Source organism: Papio anubis, chromosome 1 (genome assembly GCF_008728515.1).
Source record: "Papio anubis isolate 15944 chromosome 1, Panubis1.0, whole genome shotgun sequence".
Lineage (NCBI taxonomy): Eukaryota > Metazoa > Chordata > Mammalia > Primates > Cercopithecidae > Papio > Papio anubis.
The window spans coordinates 98439213-98465245 of record NC_044976.1 but is presented as its reverse complement, the minus strand read 5'-3'; the positions used below and the strand labels follow the sequence as shown (position 1 = coordinate 98465245).

The following is a 26033-nucleotide window of genomic DNA, read 5'->3' as shown; positions in this document are numbered from 1 at the left end:
GGAATACACAATTCTACCTAGTTTGGCATAGTGTACAGAGATTTTTGTATCTTATTTTTCAGTGTAACCTTTATTTTTACATGGACAGGAATTTGGCCAAATTCCTGTCCATGTAAAAATAAATGTCCCATTTAGCGGAAAAATAGGGGTCCCATTTAGAAGGCAAAACTTCAGGAGAAACAAGAGAAGCTTATTTCTGGAATAGCAGACGGCACATTGTTATTACAGTATAGGGAAAAAAATCCTTGAAATTTGGGTTGTGCAGAAAAGTATAAAACATTAAGTGTCGAGTGCCTTTGCTCCTTAATCTAATAATTCTTGGGAAGCCACCGAGTGTTTTGTGGGGAGAGGAGAGATATAATGAGAATTGTACCTTAGGAAAATAATCCTGTGTTAAGGAGATACAGAAACAGGGAGACCAGTTGAAAGTGTTTTATTAATCTGGGTGAAGGTAAGGAAGTCTTCATGCTTGGAGGTGGTGGCAGAAAGGAAAACAGTAGACAAATGTAATAGAATGGAAAGTAGAAGAGAGTTGCAAGAGGGATAGGTAGAGTGCAGAATTGGTGGAGGTAGAATCTGCAGAGCTTGGGTGCAAGTTGGGGACCAAAAGAGTGTTTGGAATCCAGTCCTGAGAGTTCAGGGTTTGAAATCCTGCTGATGAGAAATGTGTTGACAGACCACCATCAGATTAGGAAAGTGAGGTTCAAGAACTAGTCTGGAGGAAAAAACGAATTTCACTTCAGACAAATTAAGTTTTTCGTCATCTAAACAGAAGTCCATACCCAGTTGGAAATCTGTGTCACAGCATTGTAGAGCTGTGGGGTGGAGCAATTGAAAGATTTAAGAAATACTATCCTAGAGGTTATAATTGAGGCTGTGGAAGTGATGATTCTACAGAGAAATAGGGCAAAAAAGAGAAAAAAAAAAAAAAGAAAAAAAAAGCCAAGTGAAAAAGTCTTGGAGAAGGATATCTTCATGAAAGAGACATAAAAGAGGAACCAGACTTCATTAAAATATTTTTACAATGACTATTTCTGACATTTGATTTTTTTTGTTTGTTTGTTTTTTTGTTTTTTTGAGACGGAGTCTCGCTCTGTCGCCCAGGCTGGAGTGCAGTGGCCGGATCTCAGCTCACTGCAAGCTCCGCCTCCCGGGTTCACGCCATTCTCCGGCCTCAGCCTCCCGAGTAGCTGGGACTACAGGCGCCCGCCACCTCGCCCGGCTAGTTTTTTGTATTTCTTAATAGAGACGGGGTTTCACCGTGTTCGCCAGGATGGTCTCGATCTCCTGACCTCGTGATCCGCCCGTCTCGGCCTCCCAAAGTGCTGGGATTACAGGCTTGAGCCACCGCGCCCGGCCCTATTTCTGACATTTGATTTCTGTTCTAGTTAGACTTCCTTACTGCCTCCAAAAAATGTGGCGGAAAAACGTGATAAACTTTATTAGGAAAAACTGACACTTATGGAGTTTCTGCGGAGAGAGCAGTCCCCCCAAAAGTCCATTCTCACTTTTTTCTTTCTACCTTTGATTCTCCCATTGCTCCAATTCAAATCATGCTTATTCAGAATCCCTCTTTCTCCATAATGCCTTATTTACTTACCATGTCAGCCTTAAGGATCTGATTTGAAGCTATGGATAGTTTGGTGATCAAAACCTCACAAAGTAGGCCGGAGGCCATACTTTTCACCTCTCATTTTCTGTAACTCCTATTTTACATATGGGGACAATAATACCTCCCATAGCTCCCTAGGTGGTTGTGAGGAATGCATACTAAGTTATTGACATGATGTCTAATATGTTGTAAGCCCTTAGTAATTGTTAGCTCTTCTACTATTATTTCTTCCATACCTCTGAATTACTATAATGAAATGCAGTTTTAAAATTTCTGTCCCAGTGTGATCATAGGCACTATTTATTTTTATAAGCTCTATGAGCTTCAGTTTCCATACCAGTAAAAAACAACAACAACAAAAACCCTTGTATGTTTCTTCCAAGGATTAGCATTCATACATGTAAAGCAGGACTGTAATGACTGGAATAGAGCAGGCACTTAATAAATAATAACATTATTAAATTATAGGTTAATAGTATTTGCTATTGTTTTATCTCTTAGTTTTGGGTCTTTAGAGAAGGGGCCTTTCCACTTAGCACTGAATTTTATTTTAAGGAAAGAATTATTGTGAGGGCAACATGGAGTGATTCAAATGAAACCTGTATATCATGTAATAAGATATTTGTTTCCAATCATGTTTCCAGAAAATTAATAAAGAAAATGGAAAAATTGGTCAGGTGAGGTGGCTTACGTCTGTAATCCTAAGACTTTGGGAGGCCAAGTGGGACGATTGCTTAAGCTCAGGAGATCAAGACCAGCCTGGGTGACATAGTGAGACCCTGTCTCTACAAAAAAATTTAAAAATTAGCTGGGCATGGTGGTATGCACCTGTGGTCCCAGCTACTCGGGAGGGTGAGGTGGGAGGGTTACTTGAGTCTGATACGTGGAGGTTGTAGTGAGCTGAGAGATCGCACCACTGCTCTCTATCCGAGGTGCCAGAGTGAGATGAGACCCTTCCCCCACTCCCCCAAAACAAAATTAAAAAGAAAATTGAAAGATTACTTGCTGATGGTGCTGTGATTAGAGAAACTAGGATTAGATTGTAGAGTTTCAAATTACTTTTTTTTCCAGTGTTTTTTTCTTCCTTTCCCCTTACTTTGTCTTACTTTCACTCAAACTCTAAAATATTTTTCAGAAGTCTTTCCTACTGACCAGGCATGGTGGCTCATTCCTATAATCCCAGCACTTTGGGAGGCCGAGGCAGGTGTATCACCTGAGGTCAGGAGTTCAAGACCAGCCTGGCCAACATGGTGAAACCCCGTCTCTACTAAAAATACAAAAGTTAGCCGGGCATGGTGGCAGGTGCCTGTAATTAATCCCAGCTACTTGGGAGGCTGAGGCAGGAGAATTGCTTGAACCTGGGAGGCGGAGGTTGCAGTGATCTGAGATCACACCACGGTACTGCAGCCTGGATGACAGAGTGAGACTCCGTCCCCCCACCCCCCAAAAAAAAAGAAAAAAGAAAAGAAGTCTTTCCTACCATCTTAAGTTGTCAGATCTGACAGATCTTAAACTGGTATTGAATGTGCCACTTTTATGCCCTTTGTCTTTTAGAACCTTCTCTGAAAATGTCATAACGCTGATTGTTAATTAAAAAAATCATTTTTTCTTCACTTCCTTCTGTGAAAATGGAGTCTGAAACATTTTTATCTGGGGAAGTGGAAATACTTGACCTATTTTTCAATTTCCCTATAATTTGAGATTCAGCTATCAAAGTCAACTTAGTTTTTGGTGTAGAAGTTTTCTATGTAGGTAAAATTAAATTACTAGAAAGAAAAGGAGCATATTTTCTGAAATATTTTACGTTTGAACAAATCAAATACAGATGCAAGAAACATGCAAAAATCTCAGTTTATCTAAGCCCAGTAGTGTTCAGAAAAAATTAGTACATATTGAGGAGATGGAAAGTTAATAGTGATGTTATAAATAGTGGCAATTACCACTTATTCACAACTTATGCTTTCGGGCATCTATGGATTTTTACATTGATTCTTTCTGGAGCTTTAGTTCTGTGAAATAAATCTCTACATTGCTATTCAGTCTCTTATAAAGCAGATTTAACATTCTGAATTAGGTAGGTGAACTTAGATTTCAACCTTTGTCCCAATAGCTCCCCACTCACATTGTTTGTCCCTGTGAAACATGGATCCTTGCTGGACCTGTTTACTTTTCACCTTCTCTCTAAACAGGGAATAGTGATGAAGAGTGAAAAGAACATGGCTATTGCAGTTAGATTTTGGTTCAAATCCTAAGTATGCGTGATTTAGGGTATATTCCTTAACCTCAGTTTCCTCATCTCTAATATGAAGAGAAATCTGCTGCTTATAAGGATTCCATCAGACGTGGTCTCTAACTGCCAGGTCATCACAGAGTGTTCATTTCTTTTCCTCTTTTTCTATGTCTCCTTTCCTTCAACTCTATGATAAAACTACAATCCTTTTCTTTCCCTTTGTCCCAAAAATTTTATTGCTGTCTGTATATATCTTGTGCTTAGTCTTAACTTGCTGACTCTGTCAATCTCCTTATCCTTCTGTGGTTTTACCTATTTTTCTAAAAGTCTTCCTACCTAACTCTGCAACTCAACAGGTAAACACCTATTTCCACCTCTATCCTCAGTCTAGGTTTTTAGTGACAGTGCTAAGCTCACCAGGTTTGCCCCAAATCCTAGATGAAATGCTGAGCTAACAAATTTACACTGTCCCCAGATTATTGGGGGAACCCACCCCCAATATTTCGACATAGGTTCTTTCTATTTTCCATAAGTGTCGGCCAGCTGAGAAATAAAGAGAGACAGTATAAAGAGAAGAATTTTACAGCTGGGCTGCTGGGGGTGACATCACCTATCTGTAGGACCGTGATGCCCGCCTGAGTGTCAAAACCAGCAAGTTTTCATTAAGCGCTTCAAAATGGGAGGGGGTGTAAGAACAGGGAGTAGGTACAAAGATCACATGCTTCAAAGGACAAAAAGCAGAACTACTAATAAGGGTCTAACAAAGATCACATGCTTCTGAGGGAACAGGACAAAAGGCAAAAGCAGAACTGCTGATAAGGATCTATGTTCAGCAGTGCACGTATTGTCTTGATAAACATCTTAAACAACAGAAAACAGGGTTCAAGAGCAGAGAACTGGTCTGACCACAAATTTACCAGGGTGGAGTTTTTCCCCACCCTAGTAAGCCTGAGGGTACTGCAGGAGACCAGGGCGTATCACAGTCCTTATCTCAACCACATAAAACAGACATTCCCAGAGTGGCCGTTTATAGACCTCCCCCCAGGAATGTATTCCTTTCCCAGGGTATTAATATTAATATTCCTTGCTAGGATAAGAATTTAGCTATATTTTCCCTACTTGCACTTCCGTTTATAGGCTCTCTGCAAGAAGAAAAATCTGGCTCTTTTTGCCTGACTCCACAGGCAGTCAGACCTTATGTTGTCTTCCCTTGTTCCATAAAAATCACTGTTATTCTGTTCTTTTTCAAGATGCACTTATTTCATATTGTTCAAATGCACATGTTTTACAATCAATTTGTACAGTTAACACAATTATCACAGTGGTCCTGAGGTGACATACATCCTCAGCTTATGAAGATAACAGGATTAAGAGATTAAAGACAGGTGTAAGAAATTGTAAAAGTATTATTTGGGAACTGATAAATGTCCATATTAAAATGAAATCTTCACAATTTATGTTCCTCTGCCATGGCCCCAGCTGGTCCCTGCATTTGGGGTCCCTGGCTTCCTGCAACATCAGATTAGTTTCTAACTCAGTTTGGAATTTCAAGTTCATTTTCTAATAGAAGCAATATGTGAAAGAAAAACAAAAACTTGACCTCAGTTCATTATGCCAAGAGGAAGAAATTAAGCTGAAAGCTGAGTCATGCAAGCAACCGCCTTTCCTTTTGTTTCAAAGCAGAGAGCTACAGATAAAAGGTTAGATATCTCCACAGGTAGCCACCTTATCTTACGTAAAGTGCCAGCTTACTGAGCATAAGCCAATACATACTTGACTATTCTCCTACCTGCTCATTTTGTCTTGGAACATGTGAATGACAAGTTCCTCTTTTCCCTTCAGCCCACTTTTCCCCTTTAGATGTTGAAGTCCTCAAAGTCATCTTGGGAGAAAGGCACAGACAATAGACTGTTTCTGTGATTCTGTGTTTTTTTTTTTTTTTTTCCCCAGGCATTGTCCTTAGCCTGGCAAAATAAATTTCTAAGTTGATTAAAACCTGTCATAGATACTTTTTGGTTTCCAAATATTATAAATGGCGGTTCTGTTTTCAGGCCAAAAGCCTAGAAATAAAAGCATGTTTAAGACATAAATTAATTAAAATGTATTGCACTTGTGCCAAAATAAAAGAAAATAATGCCATTGTAATTCTCATAATAAAATAAAATGAAAACAATATTTAGTTGGAAGTGGCTGTTTACCTTAAACGTTGTAAAATGTACTTGATGGAAGAAAGAAACAAGAATGCAACCAATGGAAATTCTGAAAGGAGCTTCCAAGTGACTTAAGGACTGCTGCGTTTTTATATTATGTGTAGTTAAACAACAACCTTTATCATACAGAAGATTACTGTGAGAATGCTAATATATGAGCCATATTTATACTTTTTGTTCAGGCTCACAAGTGGAATGAAGTGAGAATAAGGCATTTTCCTTTGGATAAATCCAGCTCCTATCTCCAAAAATTTTCCCTGTTGCTTAGCCTGTTTGTTCCTTTGATTCTGAGAACTTTTCTTTTTTACTGAAATTCTTGATACTCCTAATTTAGAATTTGATTCAAGGATGAAACTTAATGGTCTATGCATGCCATAAAGTAATGTTCATCAGACTGCAGGTTAAGATCCATTGGTGAAATAATGCAGTAGGGTGTAACCAGCATAAAACAAAAAAGGAAGAAATAGGAAACATATACATCTACAACATGTAGTAAAGCTAAATAATGTTTCATGAAATGTTTGTTGGGCTATAATGTAAAAATATTTCTTACTTTGGATGTAGTAAACAAAAGTTAAAACCACTATATATTGCAAAAAAAAAAAAAAAAAAAAGACACCCTTTTCCAAATTATGTAGATATTTTATAGTGAATTATTTTGGCTAAGTTTTTGCTTTTTTGCATCTCATTCTTCATAATTAAGAATTCCTTGCTGCTTCATACCTATGCATTAATTAAGACTCAGTACTTGCTTCACTCATATCTTAGGTAATGTAGGGTGGGTGTAACTGGGCTGAGTTCCCACAGTTTTTTTTGTATGCATGTCAACTTTTGAACTCCTTTGATGCTTTAATTTAAAATAAATGACTAACAAGAGCTAGAACTCGAATGCAATATAACTAGACGTGATTCACTGTTTGCTAGCTTAATCATCTGACATGGTTTTAAAATATTGTTTTCCTCCTTTTTTCTTATTCTCACATGTTCTTAGAGTTGCACAATACTAAGACGTTTAATGACCAATTTATTTTAAAAAGTCTTTTGTTAACACATACTACTTTTTCCAATGACTTTCTTACATCTAAATATTTTTGATTGAATTCTAGTTTTGTCTGAATTTTTACTTAGTAATAAATATATTCTCTTGATTAACATCACTTGCTTCTGTGGCCCACAATCAAATAATAATTACATTTTCATCTAAGTATAAGAATTTTGTATTTACATAATAAAAAATATACTTGCTTTGAGGTTTTATCTTTATGTGAGATATGTGTAGAACATGGTGTAAGCAGTCATCATACCCTTTTACTAAACACTTGTCTTTCAGGTAAGAAAGAAAACTGTACAAATCTCATCAGGTTTGGGAATATTTTAGTTAGAGAATCAGGATAACTGCTCTTCTAGTCTTCTAAAATAATAAATCTGTCTCTGTCTTGGGTGGACAAAATAAATCTTTTTTGTTTTATCTTCTATTTTGTATAGACAATAGAATGTGAATATTAATTTAAGAAAATCATACATAATTGGTAGGAGTCCTTTCTGTGCTTAAAGGATGATTTCATAATGTAATAGCTCATTGTTGACAATCCATAATTTTAAGTTAAATGTTTCCATGACTAACTCCTATTCTGTCATAATTATGTGATCTGTTAGTATAGGTTGGCTAATGAATTAATGTATCCGTTTGAAAAATAGTTGTACTTTAAAACATTAACTGGAAAACCATAATTAGCTATTATAATGAAAATAGAACTTTACTTTGAACAGTCAGCATTTGACAGAGGACAAAGAAGTTGCCATTATACAGGTTCCTCTCTGACCTTGTTATATTTTCCTAATCGATGATGGGTGGTGGTGTCTTAGTCACTTCCCTTTTTTGTCTTATACTTCTTGCTCAAATAATTCCCAATATGCTTTTTGTTTTAATTTAAATTAATTTGGCACTAACTGTTTTGATTTCATTTAATGTAACTTAATTTAGGAGAGCTAAGTAATTAAACATGAGGCCAAAGTACATAAGAAAGTGGCAGTCTTTTATTGCAAATATGCATACACTCTCGGACGAGGTTCTCTGGTCCTCAGGTGTGGGGGGCCAGGGAAGTCGCGCCGGCGCTCTCGGGTGATGTTCTCCGGTCCACAAATGTGGGGGCCGAAGAAGTCACGCTGGCTCCTGCCAGTGGCAGACTTTTATGCATTGGTACTGGAAGGGGGAGGGCAGTGGGCAGGATAAGGGCGTGATAGGGGCGTCTCCATAGGCGTGGCTGGGTAAGTTTTGATCTCTTCGGATTGACATCACCTGGAGCATGCTCGGTTGATCTGCATCTTCCCACGCACGGGAAAGTTGGTGAGGAAGAACCCGGAAGCAACATGGATTATGCCTTCTTGTTCACCTTCCTCCATCTTGTCCTTTCTCCTTCACCCAAACACTTTTCCACTTTGCTTTTCTAAAATCATACAATAGTAGAATTGAAGGTGGCCTTGAATTTCTTCTGGTTCACTTGGTGTGTTTCCAACTGATAAAACAGATTTAGTGACTTGGTTGATGCTGTTCAACTGTTTAGTGCATAGCAGAGACTGGATATCAAGTTTGTTTTTGTTTTTTTTTTTTCCATTTTCACTGACAGAAAGTTAGTGCCAAATAAATATTTGTTAAACTGAAGTAACTATTTTCACTATACCATTCTTTAGGTAAGTGGCACATGACTACATTTAATCTTCTTAATAATGATGAAGTCTATTAAATAGTGATGTTCCTTCTCTTCCTTTCCTCCCTCTCTCTGTCCCTCCCTCCCTTTCTCTCTGTCTCCCTCCAACCCCAGGCTGGAGTGCAGTGTCACAATCATAGCTCACTGCAGGTTTGATCTCTTGGGTTCAAGGAGCCCACCTCCCACCTCAGCCTCTTGAGTAGCTGAGACTACAGGCATGCCACTGTGCCTGGCTAATTTTTTTAAAAAAATTTTTGGAGAGATGGGGTCTCACTTGTTGCCCAGGCTGGTCTCGAACTCCTGGCTTCAAGCAATTCTCCTGCCTTTGTCTCCCAAAGTGCTGGGATTATAGGTGTGAACTACTGTACCTGGTTGCAGTTATTTCCTTAAATATTCTGTTTCCTATAATAATCAACCATTATTGTTATTATTATTATTATTTTTCTCCACGGAGAAATCTTAAGCTCCTTTTATGTTGTAGATATTTTTCAGAAGCTCTTGGTTGGTTCATTTGTTTCTTTCATTCCTCCTTAAATGAAAACAATTCTCCCCAGCTTTCATGTTTGATAAATAGTGGGGTATATGGTACTGTTGGACCCTATGCTGTTTACTTAGCAGCTCCTGGCATTAGGTGCAGGGCTGGTTAAAGTGTGTATCTCCCAGCACAATATCTGGGGTTTAACAGGAATTCCTGTAGTTTGACTTAGTGAGGGATCTGTTTATGTAACTATATATGCATTTAATGCTGTAAATTTCCCCTTAAGCACTGCTTTTGCTGCATCCCACAAATTTATTCTCTTAAATTTATTGAGTTGTATCTTTTGGCCCAGAATGTAGTCTATCTTGGTGAACATTCCATGTGAGCTTGAGAAGAATGTGTATTCTGTTGTTGGATGAAATAGTCTACAGATATCCATTATATCCAGTTGACTGATGTTGTTGAATTCACCCATGTCCTTAATGATTTTCTGCCTTCTGGACCTGTGCATTTCTTTCTCTCTCTCTCTCTGTCTTTGAGACAAGGTCTCACTCTCTGTTGCTCAGGCAGGAGTACAGTGGTGTGGTGTGACCATAGATTACTGCAACCTTGAACTCCTGTGTTCAAGTCATCCTTCCTCCTAAGCCTCTTGAGTAGCTGAGATTACTTGTGTAGTCCACTGCACCCAACTATTTATTTACTTATTTATTTGTTTGTTTGTTTTTACAGACAGTCTCATTATGTTGCCGAGGCTGGTCTCGAACTCCTGGCCTCATTCACGTGATCTTCCCACCTTGGCCTAGCAAAGTGCTGGGATTATAGGTGTGAGCCATGGTACCCAGCCTGGATCTGTCCATTTCTGATAGTGGATTCATCTATTTCTCCATATAGTTCTATTAGTTTTTGCCTCACTTATTTTGATTCTCTATTGTTAGGTGCATACACATTCAGGATTGTTATGTTTTCTTGGAGAATTGACCCTTTTATTATAAGGTAAAACTCTCCTTATCTCTAATAACTTTCCTTGGTTTGAAGTCTGCTGTCTGAAATTAATGTAGCTACTCCTGCTTTCTTTAAATTAGTGTTAACATAGTATATCTTTCTTTATGCATTTACTTTTAATCTATATGTGTCTTTATATTTAAAGTGGGTGTCCTGTAGAAAACATGTAATAGGTTCTGTTTCCTGATCCACTTTGATGATCTTTTAATTGCTACATTTAGACAATTGACATTTAAAGTGATCAGTGATATAGAGGGACAACTCTTTTTTTTTTTTTTTCCCAGAGTCTTGCTCTGTCACCCAGGCTGGAGTGCAGTGGAGTGATCTAGGCTCACTGCAAGCTCTGCCTCCGGGTTCACGCCATTCTCTTGCCTCAGCCTCCTGAGTAGCTGGGACTACAGGCGCCCACCCGCAAAGCCCGGCTAATTTTTTTGTATTTCTTTAGTAGACCCGGGGTTTCACCAGTTAGCCAGAATGGTCTCGATCTCTTGACCTCGTGATCCACCCTCCTCGGCCTCCCAAAGTGCTGGCATTACAGGTGTAAGCCACCGTGCCCGACCAGGGATAGCTTGCTTTATGGCACTTCATTTTATTGTGCTTTGCAGATACTGTGTTTTTTTACAAATTGAAGGTTTTTTTTTTTTTTTTTTTTAAATTAAATTATAAAAAAAATTATAAAATTGTTAAAAAAAAGAAAAAGGGTCTTGTTATGTTGCCCAGCCAGGCTGGTTTCGAAATCCTGGGCTCAAGCAATCTTCCTGCCCTTCCCTCCAAAGTGCTGGGATTACAGGCATGAGCCACCACACCCTGCCTTTTTTTTTTTTTTTTTTTGGGGGGGGGGCTTACCCCGTCCCCCCAGCTTGGGGGGCAGTGGCGCGATCTCGGCTCACTGCAAGCTCCGCCTCCCGGGCTCACGCCATTCTCCTGCCTCAGCCTCCCGAGTAGCTGGGACTACAGGCGCCGCCACCACGCCCAGCTAGTTTTTTGTATTTTTAGTAGAGACGGGGTTTCACTGTGTTAGCCAGGATGGTCTCGATCTCCTGACCTCGTGATCCACCCGTCTCGGCCTCCCAAAGTGCTGGGATTACAGGCTTGAGCCACCACGCCCGGCCTTTTTTTTTTAATTGAGACAGAGGTCTTGCTTTATTACCTAGGCTGGAGTGCAGTGGTGTGATCATAGCTCACTGCCACCTTGAATTCTTGGGCTCAAAGGATCCTCCTGCCTCAGCCTCTTAAGTAGCTGGGGTCATAGGTATGTGCCACCACAGTCAGCTAATTTTTAATTTTTTTTGTAGACATGAGGTCTCACCATGTTGCCCAGGCTGGTCTCGAACTCCTGAACTGAAGGGATCCTTCATTCCCAGCCTCTCAAAGTGTTGGGATAATAGGGGTGAGGTTCCCTTGAGCCCAGGGTTTGGAGGCCAGCCCCCTTGTCCTGTGCCTGGCTACAAATTGAAGGCTTGTGGCAACTCCTCATTGAGCAAGTCTGTCGGCACCATTTTTCCAACAGCACATGCTCACTTTGTGTCTCTATGTCACATTTTGGTAAATTTCTATTTTGTTATTTATTATTTGTTATTTTTATTTTTAATTAAAAAATAGAGATGGGGGTCTCATTATATTGCCCAGGCTGGTCTTGAACTACTGGGCTCAAGCGCTCCTCCCAAAATGCTGGAATTACAGGTGTGAGCCACCACGCTTGGCCACACTTTTGTAAGTTTATAAACTTTTTCATTATCTGTTATGGTGATCTGTGATCAGTGATCTTTGATGTTTCTATTGTTTTGTAGAGACACAAACTGCACCCGTATAAGATGGCAAATTTAATTGATAACTGTGTATCTTCTGACTGCTCTTCCAACTGGCTATTCTCCAATCTCTCTCCTCCTCAGGCCTCCCTATTCCCTGAGGCACAACAATATTGAAATTGGGCCAATTAAGAACCCTATAGGCTGGGTGGGGTGGCTCACGCCTGTAATCCCAGCACTTTGGGAGGCCGAGGTGAGTGATCACGAGTTCAGGAGATCGAGACCATCCTGGCTAACATGATGAAACAACGTCTCTACTAAAAATATAAAAAAATTAGCCGGGCGCGGTGGCGGGCGCCTGTAGTCCCAGCTACTCCGGAGGCTGAGGCTGGAGAATGGCGTCAACCCGGGAGGCGGAGCTTGCAGTGAGCCGAAATGGAGCCACTGCACTCCAGCCTGGGCGACAGAGCGAGACTCCGTCTCAAAACAAAACAAAACAAAAACAAAAACAAAAAACCCTGTAATGACCTGTCAGTTTTCAAGTGAAAGGAAGCGTCATATATCTTTCAATCAAAAGCTAGAAATGATTAAGCTTAGTGAGGAAGACATGCCAAAAGCCAAGACTGGCTGAAAATTAGGCCTCTTGTTCCAGTCAGCCAAGTTGTAAATGCAAACAGAAAGTTCTTGAAGAAAATGGTTGCTCCAGTGAACATATGAATGATAAGAAGGCAAAACAGCCTTATTGTTGATATGGGGAAAGTTTTAGTGGTCTGGATAGAAGATCAAACCAATCACATTTCCTTAAGCCAAAGTCTAGTCCAGAGCAAGGTCCTACCTTTCTTTAATTCTATGAAGGCTGAGAGAGGTAGGTCCCTAAGAGAGAGGTCCTGGCTCTATCTCACCATCCCTTATATCTTGTCATTTATTTTGCTGATATAGAAGCATATGAAAATAATCATACATAAGCATATACAGAGAATTATAAGTATTATTATTTCAAACAAACTTTCATGTTAGATTAAGTGGAAGAAAAACGTTTTTACTTTACCTTCACTTATTTCTTCTCCAATGCTCTTCTTTCTTTATGTAGATCTGAATTTCTGACCTTTATTGTTTTCCTTTCCTCTTAAGAATTTCTTTTCACTTTTCTTGCAAGATAGGTCTTGCTGGCGACACATTCCCTCAATTTTTGTTTGTCTGAGAAGGTCTTCATATTTCTTCTTCACTTTTGAGAGATAATTTTTTGGGGTATAGAATTCTATGGTGCCCATTTTTTTCTCTCAACACTTTAAATATTTCACCCTACTCTCTTCTTGCTTGTGTGGTTTCTGAGCAAAAGTCAGATATAGTTCTTATCTTTATTCCTATCTTTTTCCTCTGGCTTCTTGCAGGATTTAAAAAAACTTAGATGTCTGTAGTTTGAAAATGATATGCCATATTAATCAGGGTTTTCCAAAGTGACAGATTAAAATAAGATTTTATTTATATTTATTATGGAAATTGACTTATGATTCTGAAAGCCCACGAGTCTCAAAATCTGTTGTCTACAAGCTGGAGAACCAGGAAAGCTGCTGGGGTAGTTCAGTGTAAGCCCAAAGGCCTAAGAACCAGGTCAGCCCATAGTGTACCTCCTGGTCAGGTCCGAGGGCCTTGGGTTGGGGAAAGGATTGCTGGTGTAAGTCCTATGGTTTTAAGACCCCAAGATCAGGAGCCTTGATGTCTGAGGGCAAGAGAAGAGGGATATCTCAGATCAAGAAGAAAGAGTAATTCCCTCCTCCTCTGCTTTTTTATTCCATTTAGGCCCTCAGAGGATTAGATGATACCTACCCACTTTGGTGAGGTGATCTTTGTTACTCAGTTTCCTGATTGAGATGCTAACTTCTTTCAGAAATACACTCATAGACACTCCAGAAATAGTATTTTATCAGCTATCAGAACATCCCTCAGCCCAATCAAGTTAACATATAAATGAACCATCATATATACCTAGATGTGGGATTTTTTTTTATCCCACTTGGTATTGTGTGTCTGATAATAGTTTGGGGGAAATTCTCAGTCATTATTGTTTCAAATAATTCTCCTGTTTCCTTCCCTCTTCTCCTTCTGAAATTCCCATTCCATGTGTGTTGTAGCTTTTGTAGTTCCACAGTTCTTGGATCTGTTCTCTTTTTTTCAGTCTTTTTTTTTTTCTTTTCAGTTTGGTATTTTTCTATTAAGATATCTTCAAGCTAAGAGATTCTTATCTCAGATATGTCCAGTCTACCCATAAGCCCATACTTCACTTCTTTTAAAGTGTTTTTGATCTCTAGCATTTCTTTTTGGTTCTGAGAATTTCCATCTCTGTGCATTTGTTCTTATGTACCATCTACTTTATCCATTAAAGCATTTAGTATCTTAATCATAATGTTTTAAATTCCTGGTCTAATAATTCCAACATCTCCATCACATCTAAGTCTGGTTCTGAGGCTTGCCCTGTTTCTTCAAATTGTGTTTTCTGACTTTCAGTATGCCTTGTAATTTGTTCTTAATAACTGGACATGATGCAGTGGGTAAAAGGAACTGCTGTAAATAGGCCTTTAATGATGTGGTGGTAAGGAGTGGGAGGAGGAGAACTGTTCTCTGTAGCCCCATGAATAGACCTCAGTCTTTTAGTGAGCTTATGCCCCTGAAGTGTGAACCTCACAACCGCTTCAAGGTTCTTCCCCCACTTAGGTGAAACAGGATGGCTAATGTGGGCAGGAATTGGGTATTTCCCCTCCTGCAGGTCATATAGACTCTGATAAAACCCCAGCAAGTTAGGCTGCAGTTAAATATTTGCTCCTGATTGACATAACTAAAAAAACAATAATTTTTTCTAGTGATTCTAAGGCTGCTATTATTTTTGTCTATGACCAGATATATGATATAGAAAACTCATTTTCTATAAATAATTTACTGCCTCTTAGGCATTTCCCATCTTTAACCTGTCCATGGTGTTAACTTTATTTACTGCCATGCAACGTGTCACTGCTCATCACCTCCCGCCTTATTGAGTCCTGTGATTTGCAGGTTTTGAATACATGCATCAAGCAAAGTGGCTGATCTGGGCTACAAGAGGGTGGGACTGAGGTAAAGTAGCTGGTTTTCTATTATCCAGATGGTAAGAGGAAAATTGGAGGCGTGGGAGGGAAGAAGATTGTGTGGGCTGACAATTGTGTTTCTTAATTCAGAAGTATCTGGGCTACAGGTAGTAGAAATATTATCTCTACCAATTGGTTCTCTGTTATCCTCAGTTTTCAGTATTGCAAATTAAATTATCCATCCAGTCATTATGATCAGTTTAATAGGAAGTTGGGAAAAGTCTTATCATAGATTTATTCGGGTGATGATATTTAAATCCAGAAGAAACATTTCTTCTTTGTTCTTTAAGCTTTCTAGGATGAGGTGGAGTAAAACCTTTTGCTTTTATTGACTAGTTTATTATTTCCAATTGATAATAATGAAAGCTATTATTTATTATCATCCTTGTCAGAGTTTGAGCTATGTTTTCATTTTTATTTAAACAACATTGGGCCAGGCACAGTGTCTCGTTCCTGTAATCCCAGAACTTTCGGAGGCCAAGGTGGGAGGATCACCTAAGGTTAGGAGTTCAAGACCAGCTTGGTGTAATTCGGTCTCTACTAAAATACAAAAATTAGCCAGGTGTGGTGGCGCATGCCTGTATTCCCAGCTACTGGGGAGGCTGAGGCAGGAGAATCACTTGAACCCGGGAGGTGGAGGTTGCAGTGAGCCAAGATCGCACCACTGCACTCCAGCTTGGGCAACAGAGCGAGATCTCTGTCTTAATTAAAAAACAAAAAACAAAAAACATTGAAAAGAGGGTCTTTGTTTCCTTATTTTTCAGGTAAGGAAGTGGAAGATTAAACGATTTGCCCAAAGTCTCACAGTAATTTGTAGAGCTGAGATTGAAATTCAGGTGAAACTTCACATATCACTTTCTTTTTATCAGGTATGTTGAGAATATGGTTTGGTTTGCTGAACACAGAAAGCAAGTAGTTATCTAGAATTATAGTCCTGTGGTGTAAAAGCTTTTATATTTTACTTTAATTATATGTGACAATAATGGGCTTTTAATCTTCTTTTTGAGATGGCAGTTTCTGGATTTACTGTTGGTACCTGCATACTTCTGTTGCACATTAGTTATGTGGCTAATTATCCCAATGGAAAAGTAACACAGTCATGCCATGGAATGATTCCTGAACATGGTCATAGTCCACAGTCTGTTCCTGTTCATGACATTTCCGTGAGTCAGATGACATTCAGACCAGGAGATCAGATTGAAGGTACCGGGCTGGGATTAACTGTTTACATTTTGGATTTCACTCTTTTACTGTTTATTGAATCTTTATTATTATTTGATTTAGACTATTTCATTTAAATCTGTTTTCTTTTGTAAGATACTATCATACTTCTTATTTTTGGTTCCAGATGACTATGTTACTTAAGTAGTCTGTGTATTCCCCATCCAGAACAGGCTTTAAAATAAGTTTTTTTCATTATTTACTGTTTTTATTAATTGTGCTATTACTTCAAGAGAAGAGAAAAATAAAGTTTATTTTATCTTGTTTAAAATATATAAACCCTTGTCCTTCTTAACATCATATAATTTTAAGAATAATTCTCTAATTTCTCTGGTAAAATGTAGGCTGATTATTAAAGATAAATCTGTAACAGCATTTTGCAAACTTTATTTTTTGCAACTCTAGAAATGCAAAATGTTGATAGGTACTCTGTTATACAGAGAGTTTATAGAAAAAGTAAGTTTGGAATATTCTGTGTGATATATAATATACCTTAGAGTTCACACTGTACAGTAGGATATTAAATACCCTAAGAAATTTGCAGCAAAGAAACAAGTATTTACTTTCATCTAGTGTTTTTCTTTTTTTTAAAAATTCAGTAAGAATTTATTGAGTGTCACTGTGAGCCAGACACTGTATTAAATACTGGAATTCAAAAGAAAACACTTCATGTTTTTTCCTCTAATGAGGTCAAGTAAACATTTTTTTTTAAACTTTTATTTTGGGTTCAGGGGTACCTGTGCAGGTCTGTTTACTGGTAAATTCCATGTCACGAGGGTTTGGTGTACAGATTATTTCATCACTCAGGTGATAAGCATAGTACCCAATAGGTATAAACTAACTTAGCCTTATGGACTGCCCCTGGACCATCACCTATTTTTCTTTTCTCTTTGCGGAATGGCTCACGGAGTGAACATCTTATGGAACACAGTTTAGAGCTTCTTTGCCTATAGGATGACTCTTTTCTCTCCAGGAGTAGTTTTGCATACATACACCTCATTCTAATTGTAATGTACGACCTCTAAACATTTTCTTTTTGATATTGCTAAGCTTTTTAAGCAATCCTTTTGTCTTTTTCTCAGTTACTTTGTCAGGGCATCCATTTAAAGGCTTTCTCCTAGAAGCGCGTAATGCTGAGAATCTGAATGGCCCTCCTGTTGGCTCCTTCACGTTGATTGACAGTGAAGTGTCACAACTTTTGACTTGTGAAGATATACAGGTTTGTGTTTAGAGTTGATCCTTGAACAATGTAGAGGTTACAGGTGCTGACCCCACCCCTGGGGAAATTGGAATTCTGTGTATAACTTTTGACTCCCCACAAACTTAACTACAAATAGCCTATTGTTGACCAGAAGCCTTACTGATAACAAATAGTTGGTTAACACGTATTTTGTATTTATATGTGTTATACGCTGTATACTTACAATAAAGTAAGCTAGACAAGAGAAAAATCTTATTAAGAAAATAAGAGAAAATATATTTACTATTCATTAAATGGAAGTGGATCATCATAAAGGTTTTTATTCTCATTGCCTTCATGTTGAATGGGCTGAAGAGGAGAAGGAAGAGGAGGGGCTGGTCTTGCTGTCTTGGGGTAGGTGGAGGAGGTGAAAGGGGAGGCAGGAGAGGCACCACACTGGTGTAACTTTATGGAAATACATTGTAATTTCTGTCTGACTTGTTTTTTCATTTTCTTAAAAATGTTTGTATGTGGTACCAATTCTTCCCTGCTTTGCTTTAGTTTCAGTGCTATAGGAGGGTCCATGTTGTAGAAGAAGGCAAAAGCAGTGTTGAATAATTTGAACCCTTCTGCCAGGTTGTCTAATGTCAGTTTGTTTTCTGGAACTGCTTCTTCTCCATAGTCCTCATTGTCATCTGGCACTGGTTTGGAAACACTCACCATCAAGTTGTCTTCTGTTAATTCTTCTGTTGTGGTGTCTATTAGCTCTTGAATTTCTCGAAGATTCATATCTTGAAACCCTCCATCCCCTATCTTTTTTGCCATATCCACAGTCCCTTTTATGATTCCTTGATTGGCTCTGTAAATCTTTTAAAGTCATGCACAAAATGTAGATACAGCGTTTCTCCAGCAGGAATTTATTGTTTTGGGCTTGATGGCTCTCTTGGCTTTTTCTGTAACGATGATAGTGTCTTCAATGGTGTAATCCTTCCCGACTTTCATGATGCTCTATCAGCGTTCTCTTCCATAGCGTTGACAATCCTTTCCATTGAGTACTGTGTGTAAAGAGCCTTAAATGTCCTTAAGACTTCCTGAGCTAGAGACTGAGTTAGAGACATTGTATTTGGAGGTAAGGAGGCCACTTCAGTGGCTTTGGTGATGAGCTCATAGGGTTCTGGGTAGCAGAGGCATTGTCTAATATTGTATAAGGTTGTTCCTGTGTTGCCAAAAGAAGTGTCTAAGACTAGGTAATTTAATAACGAAAGAGACTTAATTGGCTCACTGTTCTGCAGGCTGTACAAGCATGGCACTGGCATCTGCTCAGCTTCTGGGGAGGCCTTAGGGAGGCCTCATGGCCTTTTACTCACGGCAGAAGCTGAAGCAGGAGCAGGCACTTCACATGGTGAAAGCAAGAGCAAGAGAGAGAGTTGGTGGAGGTGGAGGGGAGGTGCCACATCTTACAACAACCAGATCTTGCTCACTATCCTGAGGAACAGCACCAAGCCATTAGGAATCTGCTCTCCTGACCCAGACATCTCTCACCAGTTCCCACCTGCAACGTTGGGGATTGCAATTTAACATGAGAGTTGGGTGGGGACAAATATCCAAACTATATCAAATACCAATAGAACCTTTATTTATTGATTGATTTATTTAGAGGCAGAGTCTCGCTCTGTCATCCAGGCTGGAGTGCAGTGGCACGATCTCAGCTCACTGCAGGCTTTGCCTTCTGGGTTCAAGTGATTCTCCTGCCTCAGCCTCCTGAGTAGCTCGGATTATAGGCGCCCGCCACCATGCATGGCTAATTTTTGTATTTTTGGTAGAAATGGGGTTTCATCATGTTGGCCAGGCTGGTCTTGAACTCCTGACCTCAAGTGATCCACCCGCCTCAGTCTCCCAAAGCACTGGGATTACATACATGACCCACCATGCCCGGCCAAAAGAACCTTTAAAAGACAGTTTTTTACTGGCAAGGTGCTTCTTGTCTTCAGAGGTAAAACGTCCATGGAGCCAATCCAGACAGGTTTCTCATTGTCCAGTAGTTCTTATAGTTACAACCAAAACACCGGCACCTGATGTTTATCTTTTCCCTTCAAGGCTCGGGGATTAGCAGCTAGCAGCTTTATAGGTAAGAGCAGTCCTGATCATAAACTGACTGCATTTGCACAAAACAGTAAAGATAGCCTGCTCTTTCTTGCCTTAAATCCTGGTGCTTGCTTCTCTTCTTTACTAATAAGTGCCCTTTGTGGCATTTATTTCCAAAATAGGGCACTTTTGTCTGCATTAAAAACCTGTTCAAGCAGATACACTTTCTCCTCAATGATTTTCTTTCTTTTTTTCTTTCTTTCTTTTTTTTTCGTTTTTGTTTTTTGAGATGGAGTCTTGCTCTGTCACCCAGGCTGGAGTGCAGTGGCACGATCTCAGCTCACTGCAAGCTCCACCTCCCGGGTTTACACCATTCTCCTGCCTCAGCCTCGAGTAGCTGGGACTACAGGTGCCCGCCACCACGCCTGGCTAATTTTTTGTATTATTATTATTATTTTTGGACGGAGTTTCACTCTTGTTGCCCAGGCTGGAGTGCAATGGTGGGATCTTGGCTCACCGCAACCTCCGCTTACTGGGTTCAAGCAATTCTCCTGCCTCAGCCTCCTGAGTAGCTCGGATTACAGGCATATGCCACCACGCCTGGCTAATTTTGTATTTTTAGTAGAGACAGGGTTTCTCCATGTTGATCAGGCTGGTCTTGAACTCCTGACCTCAGGTGATCCACCCACTCGGTCTCCCAAAGTGCTGGGATTACAGGCATGAGCCACTGTGCCCGGCCTTCTGTATTTTTAGTAGAGACAGGCATGAGCCACTGTGCCCGGCCTTCTGTATTTTAGTAGAGGCATTAGGTTTCCACCGTTAGCCAGGGATGGTATCACATGGCTTTTGAGATCGGAGCTCTGTCACCTCGGCTGGAGGCAGTGGCCGACCTCAGCCTGCCTGTAAGTTCACCCCGGTTCCCCGCCATTCTCCTGCCTCAGCCTCCCCGCAGCTGGGACTACAGGCCTGCTTTTTGTATTTTTAGTAGAGACGGGTTTCACCGTATTCGCCAGGATGGTCTCGGGACTCCCCTGACCTCGCGATCCCACCCGCCTCGCCTCCCAAAGTGCTGGGATTACAGGCTTGAGCCACCGCGCCCGGCCGTCAATGGTTTTCTTAATGATGCCTGGGAACTTGCCTGCTGCCTCTTGGTCAATAGAAGCTGCTTCTCTTGTTATCTTGACATTTTAAAAGCCAAACTTTTTTTCTAAAATTATCAAACTATGCTTTGCTGGCATTAAATTCTCCAGCTTTAGACCCTTCACCTTCCTTTTGCTTTAAGTTGTCATATAATGACTTTGCTTTTTCTTGAATAATATTAGTCTATAAGTATCCCCTTCTTATAGCAATTCTTACACCTGCATAAAAGCTGCATTTCCGATATGAGATGAAAAGGTCTTTCACAAAAAGTGTGAGGTTTTTGCATCTGTTGGCATAGCTGCAGTGACAGCTTCACGAATTTTCTTTTCTTTTTTTTTTTTTTACAGTGATTCTTATACTGGATTCATTTATCTTGATATGGCAGGCAACTGCAGCAGCAGACCTTAATCTGCAGTATATATCAAGCAATTCAACTTTTTCTTGTAATGTCACAAGTTTTCTGTGCTTCTTGGGAACACTTACCGCATCACTAGTGGCACTTCATATGGGTCCCATGGTGTTATTCAAGGTTTATAGTAGTGCACAAAACACAATAAAAGCTGGGTGCAGTGGCTCATACCTCTAATCCCAGCACTTTGGGAGGCTGAGGCTGGTGGATTGCTTGAGCTCAGGAGTTTGAGACCAGATTGGGAAACATGACGAAACCCCATCTCTATAAAAAAATACAAAAATTAGCTGGGCAAGGTGGCATGTGCTTGTAGTCCCAACTACCGTAATTTTATGCAGTTATGATTTAATACTGCAGTTTTACATTTGTTTGTATGTCTCTGGACTATGAATGGCACATGTGCGGTCTGTTTGTGTATGTATGTTTTGATAAATTTTAACTTTTTGTAATAGGTGTGTGTATATTTTATGGTAGTAAATGATAAAATAGACTAATACCTACATATTTTGTGCATTCAAGGCATACCTAACTTTTTAATTTTTTCAATATTTCTAGCCTATGCGGTTTGTCTGAGTTTTTTCAAATTGTTGAAAACCTCCAAACATTTTTCTAATATATTTATTGAAAAAAAAATCTGCATGTAAGTGGACCTATGCAGTTCAAACCTGTGTTGTTCAAGGGTCAACTGTAGCTTGAAATTGTTCTCTGTCAGTTTTTTGGGGGGTCTTTGCACTATAAGGCGGTGGTTGCAAGATAAATGACATTAACCATGTATTGTAAACATCTAAATAGATTCACAACGATCAGACTTTTTCCTTAATTTTACTTGCAATATGTTTTTACACATCAGCACTCTATAAAAGGTAAAGTAGTTTGAAGAATTTATAGCTTGTGATGTTTTATATTAATATTGGCTCTATTATATTAATTTTTGAAGGGTTTTAATATTGAAGGCAGAGATCTAGAGTATGACAGGAGTCTAATTTTTTCCATTCATTCATTCATTTATTTATTATACCAAAAATGGTCCTGAATGGGAGGGATAGGTGATGGACAAGACTTACTCTTGTTCCTTGAAGAACTCCTTACCTTACATATAAGCACATCTATGAACATATAAGTAGAACTGTGTGATAACTTTGGTGAGAAGCATACACAGTGAGTGGGAAGCATAGCAGAGGGAGCCACACACAGGCTGGAAGGAACTGGGAGGGAGCTTCTTGGAGCAGGTGATCTTCAAGTGAGGCCTCAAAGAATGAGTAGGAGTTGGCCAGGTGCATGAAAGCGGGAAACAAGATTGTTCAAGAGAAAGAATTACTAAAATATCATGCTACGTATTTGAAGGCAGGAAGTTTTTCTCTTTCAATGAATCTTCTGTATTCTATTTGCGTCTATTAATGGAAGAGATATAAATTTATAATGTACATGAAACAGTGAACAAGCTCTATCTAGTGTTAACGTACCCAGTGTTCACAACTCTCTTCAGGTCTTAGATTTCTGTTGACTCTCATTTATTCACAGAGCCAGCTGCTAATATATTGTCAACCAATCAACATTTCATTTATGGAGTGCCTGAATCCTTCTTTTTCTTTTTTTTGAGATGGAGTCTCGCTCTGTCACCCAGGCTGGAGTGCAGTGGTGCGATCTCTGCTCACTGCAAGCTCTGCCTCCCGGGTTCACACCATTCTCCTGCCTCAGCCTCCCGAGTAGCTGGGACTACAAGCACCCACCACCATGCTTGGCTAATTTTTTGTATTTTTAGTAGAGATGGGGTTTCATCGTGTTAGCCAGGATGGTCTCGATCTACTGACCTTGTGATCCGCCCGCCTCAGCCTCCCAAAGTGCTGGGATTACAGGGGTGAGCCACCGCACCCGGCCAAGTCCTTCTAAATAAAATAGTCCTCACCAGAATGCTTATGTCATGCAACGATAAATTACTTTGCAAAATGATAGAAGTTCCAGCCATGCTGAGCTATTGAGTGACTGAATGGTAGCTCTTTTCCCTTTTATTTCAGGGATCAGCTGTGAGTCACAGAAGTGCATCTAAAAAAACAGAAGTTAAAGTCTACTGGAATGCTCCAAGCAGTGCTCCAAATCACACACGGTTTCTGTGAGTATAAGAGTTTATAATTCTGGGCAAGTCATGGTGGCTTCTGCCTATAATCCCAGCACTTTGGGAGGCCAAGGCAGTGGATCACTTGAGCCCAGGGCTTTGAGACTGGCCTGGGCAACGTGGTGAAACCCCATCTCTTAAGAAAAAAAAAAAAAAAAAAAAAAAGAGTTTACAACTCTGTAACTATTAGTATAACTGAAACCATAATTAGTATGTATCATTTTCTGTACCTATTGGACACTCACCCATGTAGGAGAGCTTTGGTATAGTAATAACACCACCTTCCTGATGTAGGAGTTTGTTTTGCTTTTTACCAGTGTATACCTAGCACCTAGCGCAGGACCTGGCACCAAATAGGCACTTAATAGACATTTGTTGAGTGAATGAAGTCTTGCAAGGCCTTAATCCTAATAAGAGCTATCAATTAATACTTGAGTCTTTATGTTATATAACACTACTATTAGACTTACTCCTGTATTAGCATGAGAATACAAATGGAAGCCCTGAAATTTGGATGACTCTTTTGCAGTGTTACAACTTGCAGATTAGACTCTCAGATAAGACTGCGTGCCTCTCAGAATTATGAAACTCAGTAGAATTAAAACAGTACTTCTTCCTTATCCTACATACAAGGGGAAATGGAATGTTATAATGCCTTGTGATGATTCCTGAGTGGTGATATGGACATATATTTTAAGGGAAGGATTGCTATCCTGACATATCTGTTTTCTTCACTTTGTGCATAGGTCCCCAACACACAGTAGCACAACTCTGCCCCGGTATGTTAGGTGGAATGTGAAAAAGGGGATGTGACCCCAGTGAAAGCTGATGGTTACCGATGCAGCCTCTATTACAGCTTCTTGCTGTAGTTGCTTGCTACACATGCCCTTTGGAAGAATTGAATACTGCACTCTGAAATGAGTAGTAATATGTTCTTCATATGCCAGGAAATAGAAATCTGTGCAGTTTTGTCCCTGGGTCTGACATCACGGCTATTGGAATATGCCCCCAAAACAGACAAGTAAGAAAAGAGGGACAGAGGGAGAGAAAGCAATACAAATTTATCAAGTGATGGGGTGGGAAAGAGTGGTTAGAGATTTGCCTCAGACAAAATTAATAGTCCTGGTAGGTAGTAAGTCATGTTTTTCTAGTTTAGTCTCTCTTTTTTTTCCCTTTAATGTTTTGATCTGATTGTGAGAGGACACAATGAGGGTTCTAATCTCACTGGTATTGCATTTCAGAGTCACAGTTGTTGAGAAGTACAAAATCTACTGGGTGAAGATTCCTGGTCCTATAATTTCACAACCAAATGCATTTCCTTTCACAACACCTAAAGCTACAATAGTACCTTTGCCAACATTACCTCCAGCTTCCCACTTAACCAAACCAGTAAGTAACAATTTTATTTTCTCTGTAGAGATGGGGTTTCACCATGTTGCCCAGGCCGGTCTCGAACTCCTGAACTCAAGTGATTCTCCTACCTTGGAGTCACAAAGTGTTTAGGATTACAGGTGTGAGCCACTGTGCCCAGCTTAAGTAACATTTTTATAGCTTCATTAAATGCAATCTAAATAATATGTAGCCAAATATAATATCCATATGTTATAAAATACAGAAGAGAAGGTAAACAAAATAAGACATTACATAGGAGTAAAGTACTGTACTTAGTTTTCTCTATGTGAGCAAAGAGGTAAATTTGTGGTTGGAAATTGTGGTTCTGTGTGCTTTGTGTGGTGAAGTGCGCAGAGAAGAAGCTGTGCTGCATAGTGGTAGCATGTTTTTGGGTCCTCTATAGGAATCTGAAGGAAGCCTTCATTGCAACCTTATGACTTATAGGTTAGAATGAAAGGAAAGCAAGACCCTGCATGTTCAAGGTGTGGTCATGACATTCACCTGTAGTCTCTACTGGTGGTGGATATGTTTTCATTTGAAAATAACTCTGATGAAGCAATAGTTTTTTTTTCTTTCTTTCTTTCTTTTTTTTCTTCTTTTAAACACAGCCAGATATCAAACAAAGAGCTTAAGTTAAATTTAGACAAGATTTGGAGGAGATTCTTAAAGTGGTGATATAACTCTTAGATCTCATTTCATTAAAGTCAAAGAGTCCTAGGGAATTGTATATGCTGAACAACAGAAAATCTCTTGTAAATTCATCAGTTATAATTTCATCTGGGCCCTCCAATTCAAAAGATTTATGATTGACAAGAAATATCTTGGAAAGTGTTATGCATATTAGAAACATTAGGAAGAAGGATTTTACTGCAGGAAATTCTGATAAGTTAGACTTCTTAATTCAGAAGTGGATACAACAAAAAACAAACAAACAAACAAAAAAACATGTTGAGGCAGGTTGTTTCAGTTGAAAGAACAAACGTGGGTCTAAATACTGACTTGCCTAATTTTTGTGTGTCTTTGGGCAAATTACTTAATTTTCAGTCTCAGTTTCCTCACCTAGAGAAAGAGAAGTAATAATATTTAGCTCTTAATATCACTGTAAGAATTAAACAAAATAATGAATGCACGTTTTCTAGAACTGTGTCTTGCATTTAATAGATATTTGGTAAACATTAGTTCCTTTACTTTTTCCTTCTTTTTATTATCCTTTTGTACCTTTTTATTCGCATAGAGAAGACAAAGTAATGCACTTTGCTCCTTATTTTATTTTTCTTCTCTTCAACATCTTATAGCATATGAGCACTATGTTTAATTACATTATTATGATTGTTGTACTTTTGTTTGACCATGCAATTAGATCTGTTATTTGTACTAGCTCTCAGT

At 39.3% G+C, this 26033-nt stretch overlaps 1 protein-coding gene across 2 annotated transcripts in view; it reads left to right on the top strand.

Moving 5' to 3' along the window:
• The window catches only part of FRRS1 (ferric chelate reductase 1), a 63568-nt gene that overhangs the window by 3266 nt on the left and 34269 nt on the right, over nucleotides 1-26033 (top strand). For both annotated transcript variants that reach the window (XR_001892101.2, XM_017945064.3), the window contains exons 2-6: nucleotides 15872-15976; nucleotides 16115-16310; nucleotides 17411-17547; nucleotides 23158-23252; nucleotides 24497-24644. Coding sequence is in view for 1 of the 2 variants with exons in the window: in XM_017945064.3 (XP_017800553.1) it covers nucleotides 16115-16310; nucleotides 17411-17547; nucleotides 23158-23252; nucleotides 24497-24644 (576 nt within the window). In the remaining variant the exon portion in view is untranslated. The remainder of the gene's footprint in view (nucleotides 1-15871; nucleotides 15977-16114; nucleotides 16311-17410; nucleotides 17548-23157; nucleotides 23253-24496; nucleotides 24645-26033) is intronic.